This window comes from Nerophis lumbriciformis, linkage group LG22 (genome assembly GCF_033978685.3).
Source record: "Nerophis lumbriciformis linkage group LG22, RoL_Nlum_v2.1, whole genome shotgun sequence".
Taxonomy (NCBI): Eukaryota; Metazoa; Chordata; class Actinopteri; order Syngnathiformes; family Syngnathidae; genus Nerophis; species Nerophis lumbriciformis.
In genome coordinates this window covers 18,517,076-18,530,799 of record NC_084569.2, presented here as the reverse complement: position 1 = coordinate 18,530,799, position 13,724 = coordinate 18,517,076, and the positions used below count along the sequence as shown (strand labels likewise).

General features: G+C 37.5%; 2 protein-coding genes across 2 annotated transcripts; both read right to left on the bottom strand.

Annotated features, from left to right (window-relative positions):
• Positions 1-512: 512 nt before the first annotated feature.
• On the bottom strand, positions 513-13,371 carry LOC133615496 (metalloproteinase inhibitor 2-like). The gene is made up of 6 exons (XM_061974126.2): positions 13,170-13,371; positions 1,756-1,808; positions 1,519-1,598; positions 1,337-1,439; positions 807-919; positions 513-740 (listed from the first exon to the last, which is right to left on the bottom strand). The coding sequence occupies exons 1-6, from the start codon at positions 13,244-13,246 to the stop codon at positions 573-575; spliced, it is 594 nt and encodes a 197-aa protein (XP_061830110.1). The 5' UTR covers positions 13,247-13,371; the 3' UTR covers positions 513-572.
• Positions 6,254-6,994, bottom strand: LOC140679736 (metalloproteinase inhibitor 2-like). The gene is made up of 4 exons (XM_072915766.1): positions 6,854-6,994; positions 6,685-6,787; positions 6,468-6,580; positions 6,254-6,406 (listed from the first exon to the last, which is right to left on the bottom strand). Exons 1-4 carry the CDS (start codon positions 6,992-6,994, stop codon positions 6,254-6,256), a joined length of 510 nt encoding a protein of 169 aa, XP_072771867.1.
• Positions 13,372-13,724: the final 353 nt, after the last annotated feature.

Genomic DNA, 13,724 nt, shown 5'->3' with positions numbered 1-13,724 from the left:
CCATACAGTAATGCGGGTGTTACTGATGGAACGGATATTAAGTACTGTCTTCAAATGAATAGTGAAAATTAACAGGTTATTTTCTAATTCATATTCCTGCATTTAGTAAAACTGAAAAGTTTGAGGCTTAAGCCTCCGTAAAATAGACCTGACACCACCAATGGCTGAACCAATTGCCATTTTAAAAACCCTCAAAAAAATACACTTCAAAACTCAACCCAATGGGATGACAATGAGAAACATGCTTCTACAACATGAAAAGTGCCTTGATAACATGAGTTAATGCCATAAAAATTAAAATGACAAATTAAATTATCCTAGGTTCTTTCCTGCAGGACAAGGTGACAGTGTTGTGGCTGACAAGTCACCTTTTTTTTTTAATAATATTTATTTATTCATTTGATTGGGAAATCATAATATAGGTACTGCAAAGACGGACATTTTTGAACTCATGATTGTCATTTTAAAAGCATGCAAACTCAACATAGTAAAAGACACTGCATTGCTTTAAATAGATTTGTGATTTTTTTTTTTTTTTCCTGCAAGGTGGGGATTTTGGAGTCTTTAATCCATTAACCCTTTGTGGGTGAGGCGGCCTCCTTGTACCAGACACAAGAACCATCCCTTCTCTTGATGCAAGCACATTGTTTGTCCAGCCCTGAATCACCAAACAGCTTTTCCGTCCACAAGCACTCAGTCGGGCCGCTGATCCCACACGGGACAGATTCACAGCGAGTGATCTGGAGGATAAAACCTGATCAGGATTGAACACGTTCTTGGAAATGATGACCGTTAGGTTTGCTTACCTTGCAATCACAGCCCATTGAATAACGCTCCACCAGGATCGTGTGGCTGCTTTTCCAGGGAACAATGTAGTCACACAATGAGATGTACAGAGACCCGTCAGATCTCATTCGGCCTATAAAAAGGGAAATATGGGTGACAAAAAAGCTGAACAGAGAATATGCCCCACTTAGATATCCTCATCCTATGGTAAAATCAAAGTTTATTTATATAGCCCTTAATCACAAGTGTCTCAAAGGGCTGCACAAGTCCACCACTTTAACTAGGCTTTGTTACATTTTATATCAATGTTTACATGACCTTAATTGAAAATACAGCATGTACATTTCACACCGGCATATATTGCAATGGAATTTTAAATCTCAAAGAGCTAAAACCCTTCAGTTCTAAAGTCAAACATTTGAATTATTCAGTCAAAACAGCGTTACAGTTGATGAAAGTTGTGATGAACAAGTGACTCAAACTCATTTCCATCATCTTCATGCTGGAAAAATAAAACCTTTTGAGATCTACCAGCATATAAGATGCTTACCTGTGATCAAATATTCTACACCATTGGTCAGACTCACACCACATGCTGCAGAGTTGGATGCAGTGTAGATGGTACCAAAGAGCTTCTTAGGGCCTCTGAATGTCTGGAAAATCAAATAACCAAAAGAAAAATGTTTATTCATGCATAAACCTCATTAATTTGTATTAATGCCTCATAATCACCGCAATGTGTTGGATGTCATACTTGACGTCGTTAAATTTACCAACGCCGGTTTTTTTTGCAACCACCTTTGCCCTGATGACTAGAAAGACAGAAAAGACTAGAATTACAACAAACTCTTTAAGAACCACATAAGCCTCGGTCAGTCTTCATCTGTTTGGTAAAATCATAAATGTGATTCAAATTCAAGCAGAGTCAACTGACATCAGTCCTACATTTAAATGCAGGATCTCACTTACCGACACCTGACTGGCAAAAGGCGGTCTGTGGATGCGTGAGAGGACAACTGCAGGCGTGTGATTACAAAACTTTAAGGCGGTCGTCACAAACATAAACAAAGTAGGAGTTGAACTTTCACATATTCTTAATATCCAGTTCTAATAATGAATGAAAATGTTGTATGAACAAATATGTATAGGTTATATATATATATATATATATATATATATATATATATATATATATATATATATATATATATATATATATATATACTGTATATATTAGGGGTGTGGGAAAAAATTCTAATTCTAAATTTATTTTATTTTATTTATTTTTATTTATCAATCCAACAAAACAATACACAGCAATACCATAACAATGCAATCCAATTCCAAAAACCAAACCCGACCCAGCAACACTCAGAACTGCAATAAACAGAGCAATTGAGAGGAGACACAAACACGAAACAGAACAAACCAGAAGTAGTGAAACAAAAATGAATATTATCAACAACTGTATCAATATTAGTTACAATTTCAACATAGCAGTGATTAAAAATCTCTCATTGACCTTATCATTAGACATTTATATATATATAAAAAAAAGAACAATAGTGTCACAGTGGCTTACACTTGCATCACATCTCATAAGCTTGACAACACACTGTGTCCAATATTTTCACAAAGATAACATAAGTCATATTTTTGGTTCATTTAATAGTTAAAACAAATTTACATTATTGCAATCAGTTGATAAAACATTGTCCTTTACAATTATAAAAGATTTTTACCAAAATCTACTACTCTGCTTGCATGTCAGCAGACTGGGGGAGATCCTGCTGACATCCTATGTATTGAATGAATAGAGAATCCTTTTGAATCGGGAAAATATCGTTTTGAATCGATAATCGCGTTGAATCGGAAAAAAATAGATTTTGAATCGAATCGTGACCACAAGAATCGATATTGAATCGAATCGTGGGACACCCAAAGATTCGCAGCCCTAATATATGTGTATATATATATATATATATATATATATATATATATATATATATATATATATATATATATATATATATATATATATATGTGTATATATATATATATATATATATATATATATATATATATATATATATATATATATATGTGTATATATATATATATATATATATATATATATACAGGTAAAAGCCAGTAAATTAGAATATTTTGAAAAACTTGATTTATTTCAGTAATTGCATTCAAAAGGTGTAACTTGTACATTATATTTATTCATTGCACACAGACTGATGCATTCAAATGTTTATTTCATTTAATTTTGATGATTTGAAGTGGCAACAAATGAAAATCCAAAATTCCGTGTGTCACAAAATTAGAATATTGTGTAAGGCTAATACAAAAAAGGGATTTTTAGAAATGTTGGCCAAATGAAAAGTATGAAAATGAAAAATATGAGCATGTACAATACTCAATACTTGGTTGGAGCTCCTTTTGCCTCAATTACTGCGTTAATGCGGCGTGGCATGGAGTCGATGAGTTTCTGGCACTGCTCAGGTGTTATGAGAGCCCAGGTTGCTCTGATAGTGGCCTTCAACTCTTCTGCGTTTTTGGGTCTGGCATTCTGCATCTTCCTTTTCACAATACCCCACAGATTTTCTATGGGGCTAAGGTCAGGGGAGTTGGCGGGCCAATTTAGAACAGAAATACCATGGTCCGTAAACCAGGCACGGGTAGATTTTGCGCTGTGTGCAGGCGCCAAGTCCTGTTGGAACTTGAAATCTCCATCTCCATAGAGCAGGTCAGCAGCAGGAAGCATGAAGTGCTCTAAAACTTGCTGGTAGACGGCTGCGTTGACCCTGGATCTCAGGAAACAGAGTGGACCGACACCAGCAGATGACATGGCACCCCAAACCATCACCCAACCATGCAAATTTTGCATTTCCTTTGGAAATCGAGGTCCCAGAGTCTGGAGGAAGACAGGAGAGGCACAGGATCCACGTTGCCTGAAGTCTAGTGTAAAGTTTCCACCATCAGTGATGGTCTGGGGTGCCATGTCATCTGCTGGTGTCGGTCGACTCTGTTTCCTGAGATCCAGGGTCAACGCAGCCGTCTACCAGCAAGTTTTAGAGCACTTATCTATATATATATATATATATATATATATATATATATATATATATATATATATATATATATATATATATAGTCGAGGTTTCTGTGGTTTATCCGTTATACAGTGCTCAATACCGGGGTGGAGCGGAATATACGTTAGGTCAGGAAAAAATCCCTACAAGCCTGTTTCGCAGGTTTCCCTGCTCTTCAGGGGATTTTCCCCATGCTCCCATTTGTCATGTTGGGTCAGAAGGCCTCCGGCAGAATTCATACAGCGCTGGCAACAAGCTAGCTGGATTCTGATTGGAAAAAAGCTCTAACTTAAAAGAGCAACACTGGAGCCCAATATGACATGAAGAGAATATGATGAATTCTTTTATATATGTATGGAAAGTCAATTCAAAATAAAATTTACTTTTATTAATTAATGATCATGATTTATGTTAGGCCACACCACTATTAAACTTCATCAATTAAGTTTAAGTAGCACACCTATGCTGCAAAGCTGTAGTAGTGGGATTTGCTTATCATACGGTATGGAAGTTATTTTTCTGTCAGCAATATGAAAGACGTTATCAGTTTTATATTATAAATCAATCAGATAGAGTTATGATGCACTCCGGTCGCATAATGGCAAATAATGACGCTCATCATAAGCTCACCAAAATAGACCGATGCAAAATAGTTGACGAATGAGCAGAAACAGGCAAACATTTAATACGAACTCACGTCAATGTTCCACAACTCGCTCTTCAGAGCAGACATTGAGGCAAATGTCCCCACAACTGTGAGAGACGTATTTTATAATCTTCTCTGTAGTTAAAGTTTAGTTAAAGTACCCATGATTGTCACACACACACACACACTAGGTGTGGCAAAATTATTCTCTGCATTTGACCCATCACCCTTGATCAACCCCTGGGAGGTGAGGGGAGCAGTGAGCAGCAGTGGTGGCCACGCCCGGGAATCATTTTTGGTGATTTAACCCCCAATTCCAACCCTTGATGCAGAGTGCCAAGCAGGGAGGTAATGGGTCCCATTTTTATAGTCTCAGAAACTGTTGACTTTGACATTTACACTGCAGGTCAAAGTGGCCCGAATTGGATTTTTCCAGCTGACTTTACACTGCAAGTAAAATGTGATTTTGACCTGACTCCAGTGTAAACGTGCACAGCCCTATTGTGACCTTGATGTCACTTTACATGCGCACTTCAATAAAGTGAAAACAAAGTTGACAGGAAGTAGCTACTACTACAAAATAAAATAGCAACACCTTAAAATGTTTTGTGAAAATTCAATATAATGTATGAATGGCTGTATATATAGTAATATATTTGGCAGGGTTGTGATCGTTTTATGGTTGTTAGAGAGTGGATCTATGTGAACTTTATTTTTCAACTCACATGTAGGTAAATGCGCCACAGCGTTACTTAGGTCCTTCAACAATTGCCAAGTCTTCGGAATCAAAATACATTACTTATAGCCTATTTGCGCACTATTGACAAGTGATGCATCGAAAATTTGGTCGTCTTAAATAAAAACCGAAACCACAAGTGATGAAATATACATTTTCGCTGGCGACTGCTTTTTTCTGGCGCACGAGTGACGTAGCTCGCCCTAAGCTGATGGAAAAAAAGTCACATTCAGGTCACATTGCTTTTCGATTGAAGTCACATTTGAAAAGATCAGATAATCAGATTCAGGACTACCAGATGTGGCCTGACTGATAACAAAAGATCAGATTTGATCACTTTAGACTAGCAAAAAAATATATATATATCACTTGAGGGCAAAAATAATCTGATTTGCAATGTAAACAAGGCCTTTGATTGCACATAATCCTTGAAATAGCCACAAATTTGCCAGTATTGAGACTAGAATTGAAGCATGTTTAGTTCAGTAAACACAGCAGGACGTGTGACGTCATACTGCCATGTCTGTGTTCGGGTCAGTTTGCATTCACATTGGAGTCTGGACATACTTTTTTGTAATGTGGCCTATACAAAATCAGATTTGACAAAAAAAAAGTTGAATTGGATAACCTACCCAGCAGTGTTCAACGCACTGAACTAGCCTTAACGATATCCTGCCCGACCTTGCTAAGGTAACAGTGAAAAAGTGGACTGGGTTTTCCATACAGTAATGCGGGTGTTACTGATGGAACGGATATTAAGTACTGTCTTCAAATGAGTAATAGTGAAAAATAAGTTTTATTCTAATTCATATTCCTGCATTTAGTAAAACTGAAAAGTTTGAGGCTTAAGCCTCCGCAAAATAGACCTGACACCACCAATGGCTTAACCAATTGTCATTTTAAAAATCCTCAACAGTAAAATACACTTCATTTCTTTAAATAGATTTATTTGTAAGACATTTTCTGCTTGGGAGTTTAGGATCTTTAATGTCCATTAGGTTCCTCCCTGTACCAGGAACAAGAACCATCACTTTTCTTGATGCAAGCAGATTGTTTGTCCTGCTCGTCAATTGTATTTGTCCACAAGCACTCAGTTGGGCTGCCGATCCCGCACGGCACAGAGGAGCAGCGAGTGATCTGGATAATACAGCAAAGGTTAGGATTTACATAACATTTACCATAAATTAGGTCTGCTTACCTTGCAATCACAGCCCATCATAAAGTGTTCTACCAGGACATCATGGCTGCTCTTCCAGGGTACAACATAATTACAGGATGAAACACGCAGCGACCCGTCAGGCTTCAGTTGGCCTGCAATTGAGAAACTTAAGTCAAACAAGCTGAACTGATCATTGTATACTCCTGCAGGAAGAAATATTTCAAATCATAAAACCCAAGGATGTTTTTTGTTTTACCTGTGATGAAATATTCTACACCTTTGTTCAGAGTCACACCACATGCTGCAGAGGAGGATGCAGTGCAGATGGTATCATAGTGCCAGATAGGACCTTTCAATATCTAAAAAAATGTATATAAATTAGAATTTGCATGCAATCATTGACATAATTGACTATAATTAATAACCTTGGTCAGTTTGATGTCATACGTGATGTCGTACTTCAATTCACCGGCCGTCGCCTTTGAAACCACCTTTGCCTTGTTGGCTAGAAAGAAAATGCCAGTCAATCTTTGACTAGAATTGAAGCAAACACCAATAAAAAGCATCTGCTAAACAGTCATGTGAGAACTCAAATTGAGTTTAATTTCTCTAAAGAGAGAGAAATAGAAAGCTATATTATAAGTCAGACTGGAAGTCTCTGCTGAGATTGGTGAGGACGGCGGAAAAGATCAGGACTCCCCTTCCTCCTATCCAGGAAATTGCAAAAAGCCGCTGCCTGACCAGGGCTCAGAAAATCTGTAGAGTCTCTTCCCACCCCCGACCAAGGACTGTTCTCACTGCTGGACTCTAGAAAGAGGTTCCGCAGCCTCCGTAGCAGAACCTCCAGGTTTTGTAACAGCTTCTTCCCTCAGGCCATAAGACTCTTGAACGCATCATAATCCTCGCAATTCCCCCCCAAAAAACGGATTGACTCGCTGGGATATAAAGACAATATAACATCCATCCATAAACGTGGATGCATATGCAAAAAAGCAAATTATATCTGCACCTTATTGCGCTTTTATCCGGCACTACAACGAGCTAATGCAACAACATTTTGTTCTTATCTGTACTGTAAAGTTCAAATTTGAATGACGATAAAAGGAAGTCTAAATCTAAGGTCAAAACAGTGCTGTTATTTTGATTTAGTCTTATTGAAGAAATGTCCCCGGTTAGACAGTAAGTCAACCAGAAATGTCAAAATGTAGTCAGGCTACATTCCTCTACTAAACGTGATAAAAAAAACAGTAAAGCAGGCAAAAATATCTTGGCTGGTATGTAAAACTCAAATTGAGTGCATGGGTTACTTGTCAAACCATTATCCATTTTCTCTCTAAAATTCGAATTACTGTCATTAAAAACACCAAGTTTTTAATGACAGCATATTTGTGAAAATATGGTTATGAGCTGTAACTTATGAAAAAAAAAAAAAATTTAAAAGATGGTTTTGCCAGACTTTTTGGCACAAAGTAGATACAGTATGAAATTGTTTAATTCATATAGTTACGGTTGCCAACTCCCTGAAAATAATCATTATGCTGGACTATAAAACAGTACAACATACATCTGTAAACTGAATTTGAATGACAATAAAAGGAAGTCTAAATTTAAACGTGGATGCATATGCAAAAGTGCAACATATTTATCTGTACAATAAATCTATTTATATCTGCACCTTTGTTGCCCTTTTATCCTGCAAAACAACGAGCTAATGCAATGAAATGTCATTCTTATCTGTACTGTAAAGTTCAAGTTTGAATGACAATAAGTCTACAAAAAAGAAGGGACACCTTGCAGGGCTGGTCGACCTAAATTGTTTTAGCCTCTGTGTGAAAGGAGTCTTCTACTATCCACAAAGGTTGAGTGGAGACAATTGAACTCTTAAGATGTTTCACAATTGCTTCCATTCAACCTTTGTGGATTACTCACAATCAACTTTTTTTTAACCATTCCACTCCAACCAGAATTTAATTAGATGCACAGGTTTTGGATTCATATAAATGCATGGCAAACTAAATAATATATGTGTGCTAAATTACTAAACAGAAGGTTTATAGGTGCTGAAGGAACTCTCCACTCTGTGGCTATTGTCTTTATGCTATATCGTGTTAATTTCTCATTAAATGAAGCCATCACACACCACTAATAGTTGAAGCCACAGATCTTTCAGTTCCAGTTTATTTCGAACATGCATACGATACAATGTAATGCATCACACTACTCCAGTTTCATTACAGCACGTCCAAAAAGGAGTAGGAAGAAGCAGAGCTTATTTAATCCTACCCCTTTTTTGTCAGGCTTGGACAAAGGAAGGGACTCAGATGCAGAGAGGTGATTCCAAATAAAGCTTTTATTTTGAAAAACTCTTTAAGCCTCCAGAGCCGAGTAAATTCAAATACTATGAAATACAAAAATAGCTATCGACAAAATGTTCCAAAAGGGAAAAACCGAAAATCACTCCAAAAAGGAGGAAATACAAAAATAAGGACAATATATTTAGCACCGTATCTGTTATCAAAAAAAACTTTAACAAAAAACGTTCCAACAGGAAGAAGAAAATAAAGACTATAAAACTTAACTACTCTAATCAATGTAAACCAAAAATCACTCAAAAAACTTTGAGGAAAAAATCTTTAAGGAAAAATTATAACTCACCACTGCGGTAGAAAAAGGTAGAATAACAAAAGTCGCTCTGAGGGAGGAAAAAAGTTAATTCAAAATTACAACGTGGGATATTCTGAAAGCAAGGACGTAGACGTGGGACAAGGCAAGGCATGGACATGAACATGAACATGGAACGCAAGACAGGCACGAAAGCTCGAGACAATCTGGCACAGAACAAGGGGAGGCATGGGCTTATATGGAACATGAGGGTAATAGGAAACAGGTGGAAACAATCAAGGGTCAGGAATGACGTCAGACTGGTGACACAAGAGGAAGGACCCGTGATCTGAAACAAAAGGAGTTGCTTTTCAAAATAAAACATGTAAATCATAAGACAGAAAAAACCAAGACAAGACTTCCCTCACCGCGGTGTGACATTTTTATACCATAGCAATTTTATCCAATGTTCTTGTTCTCTGTAACATAACCGTGAATAATATACCATTGTAACTAAACAAATAAATAATTTTTGTCTCAAAAAAAAAGTAAACATAATTCTTGTTCTGTGTACTTTGTGAACACTTGTAGATTGAACAGTCTCTTAAACTGAATCATATTGGTGCTTTGACACATTCCATAATTTAATTCTACATACAGATATGCTAAAAGGTTTTAAGTGTTGTACGAGCATACAAATGTTTACATGCTCATCAAAAGGGTGCAAAGTGGACCCGTGAAAGACGGCACGTACTCGACCTGCAGGACCAACTGCACTGAGTGACTAAACAAAACACACTCCCATAATTATGCCTTTTGCAACCATAGACCACAACTTGTAGTTTAACTTTTACACACATTAATTATCTAATGCACTGACAACACACCTGCTCAGTGCGTGTTTAAGTTTATTTGGAACATGCACGCATACAACATGATACATCAGTTTCCAGTTTCTCTATTCAACATGTTCGAAAAGGAGTAGGAAGAAGCAGAGCTTATTTAATCCTACCCCTGTTCCTTTACATAGCAGTTGCTAAAACTTTTGTTCAATTTATTCACAATATACTCCATAAGCAGTGTTGGGTTAGTTACTGAAAACCAGTAACTAGTTACAGTTACTAGTTACTTTATTTCAAAAGTAACTCAGTTACTAACTCAGTTACTTACACCAAAAAGTAATGCGTTACTGTGAAAAGTAACTATTTAGTTACTTCTTTTTTTCTTTTTTTTTTTTTAAAGCTCCCATTAATGCCCTTTTTGCCTTCATTTCAGTACTGTTATTGCACTGGAGAATAATACAATCTGTTGATCAACTTGACATACATTTTTATTTTCCTTTCATAATTAATGAAAAACAGTGCAATATAAAAAGGCATTCCTCCTTTCTTTAAACTTGGACCAATGACCATGAATAAAAAACAAGTTAAAGTGCAACATAAGAAGGCACATCATCTTCCTTGAAACATAAAGCCTGACATCTGGAGTGATGCTGCTGTCTTCCACACTTGGAGCCATGGATTGTAGAATCCTTGTTTTCAGTGGCAGGATCATTGACACAGATGGTGAAGTTTCAGTGCTCAGTAGAGATGGAACACTTTTGAGGGGTTTAAGCACCTGGAGGACCTCACCTGCCACTCTCACATCATCATCAGACAGTGTGACATTTGTCTTCAGGGTGTTGTGGGTCAATGCAGAGTATATAGCTGCCTGCTGCTCCAACATATCATAAGTGGAGTTCCACCTCGTTGGGACATCATGTATGAGCAGGCAGCTTTAGCATTTCTTGCTTTGTCTTAAGCACATGAGCAGCTGTTGTGCTTGGGTGGAAGTAAGAAACCTTCCTGATCCTCCCAAAGAGGCGCTCCATCCTATTGACTGAGATTCCCTTCTGTGATGCCAAATTCACTACATGTGCAAAGCACCTATCTGTGGTCCCAGTCCTGCCTCATTCTCTGTAATTATTTGATTTTTGGCATTATCACGTGTGACTGGGATATCTTTATTTTCCATTCCTCCACTGCTTGTGTCAGTACCTGCGCAAGGTGACTCTCGTAGAGGGGGCGTGTCTTCTCATCTCCCAGTCTACTGTGATGAAGTGAGCGCTTATAGTTCCGCTGGACGTCCACCCGTCTGTCATGAGCGCAACAGATGATGCTCGGGATAGTTCATCCACAACTTTTTTTTCTCCTGCTCATAAAGATCTGGCACAATCTTATTGCTGAAGTGGGTGCGCGACGGGATGTCGTAACGTGGTTCAAGCACGTTCAGCATGTGTTTAAAACCCTCGTTTTGCACAACCGAGTCTGCACTTATAAACACACCGATTCAATGGCGGGGGCGTTCAAGCTCCTCCGTTACTCCGCTCGCCATGACCACGCTGTGTGTGGACTGAACGTGCCAACAACTTTTTTTTTTGTTTCATATATCAAACCGCGGATCACTTGTGTGCGTCATCCCCTCCCCACACCCACACACACACACATAGACCGCGCCTCTTTTCTTCTCTCCGGCTTGTGACAGAGGAAGATTCAGAAGAACGACACCGCAGCGCTTCTGTTTCTAGCCGATACTACATCAAAAGTAACGTAAAATAACGCAGTAACGCATCATGTAGTAACGGTAACTAAATTACTGAATAAAAAAAAATAACGCGTTAGATTACTAGTTACCGCCGAAACTAATGGCGTTACAGTAACGCGTTACTTTGTAACGCGTTAGTCCCAACACTGTCCATAAGTAATAATACAAGTAAATCATGTTGGTTATTGTTGCAAAACTGCTCTGTCAAAACTGGCGAGTGACGTCACGATTGACCTTTTTTCCTCTACAGGACACACCAAACCCGGAACATGAATACACTGCAAAAACTGAAATCTAAGTAGGACTAAAAATCTCAAGGGTGATGTTTGCTTATTTTCTGTCTGATAAGATATTTCTTCTCACTAAGCAGATTTTATGTTAGAGTGTTTTACTTGTTTTAAGGGTTTTGGTCCTAAATGATCTCAGTAAGATATTACAGCTTGTAGCTGAGATTTGATGACCTATATTGAGTAAAACATGCTCAAGCAACTAGAATATCAACTGTTGCAAAGCTGTGTCATCAACACTCACAAGTATAAAACTACTTTTTTAAAGTAATAATTTCTTATTTCAAGCATGAAAAAAAAAATCAAGATTTTGACACAATTGTGTCTCATAATTAAACCAATGACAGCCAAATGGACTTTGCTGTTTTATTTTCAATGAAACAATAGAAAATACGTACTCCTATAGTAGTACAGTTGGCACAGTCCAGTAAACTGACAGTTAATATTTAAACATTTAAAATGACATTTCTAACAATTTTGAACAGAAATAGTTCATGCACATTCAGATAAATTCCTCAAAATTACAATTAAAAACATTTTGGCCGGGGGCCGGGCTGTATATATGCGCACTAATTGACTGAAAGAGCACGCACTTGGCGCGATGATGTCATGTTATCGATGGAAAAATGCATTTTTAGACCATATGATTTGCCTGAGCGGCTAGGAGACCCCGAGAGTAACAAGAGGTTGCCTTGTTGCCTTTCCATCAACCACAATAAACTAGTTTAGTATAAGTTTGCTGGTTTCAAGAAATGTAATGCCGAGCGCATACTGTGTCAAGATAATGGCACTAGCATTTACTTCATTTAAGAATATTTTTCAACAAATTGAGCACAAAAGGTTTTTTTTTTCCTACCAAGAAAAGTGCACTTATTAGTGAGAATATACTTACTTTAAAAAAGGTATTTTTGGGTTCATTGAGGTTAGTTAATTTTACTTGTTTTGGAAAGTCTTGACAAGCCAAATGTTCTTGTTCTACTGGCAGATCATTTTGTTTAGTTCAAATAAAATACCCCACATTTTTGTATTATTTTTTCTTGTTTTAGAACACTGACTTTTTGCAGTGTACTAAATAAACCTTGGCAGCTCAATACGGGACGATTCCGTTTTTTGTCGCATTTCGACCACAATTAGCAGCGTTCCTTGTCAACATACACGGACAATCCATGAAGGCAAACATTATGTACAAACATTTTAATGTTGAACTTACCAACATAACAAACAAAACAAACAAAACTGCGTCTGTGGATGGTCATAAGGACATGTGCAGGCGTGTGCTCCTTCTTGCAGCTGCCACATGCACAGCAGCACCAGGGGGAACACACAACACTTCATCCAACTCATCATGGAAGAAAATGTAGCTAAGAAGAGACGATTTTGGGGAAAAGAAGTTCAGCAGGCAAATATTCTGAAGTCCTTTCTGGACAAGGGTGGATGAGCAGCCTTTTATTGCTGCAGGCTCCTCCCACACTTGCACAAGTGGAGGATTGATTTCACCTTTGCACACACCTGTCTGTGACGTTTTTAATGAAAAATGTGTGTGCACCCAGCAAACACTTTCTGTATATATAACTTAGGAAAACTAGAGCACTTTGTCTTTCTGTGTGATGTGTCTGCACTAAAGCACCCAGACAATAAATGTCATTTAAAACAACACGCAGGAACCAAAGTATTTTTCTGGTCAAGTTTCTACATATATTCAATAAGGGCTCGTTATCTTGTTTCCACGGCAACTTGGCCCCATAGAGCTGAGAAAAGACACAAAGACAAAACAAAAGACTAATAATAGTTTACTGATACAAAATCATCACTTACAATTTTTAAT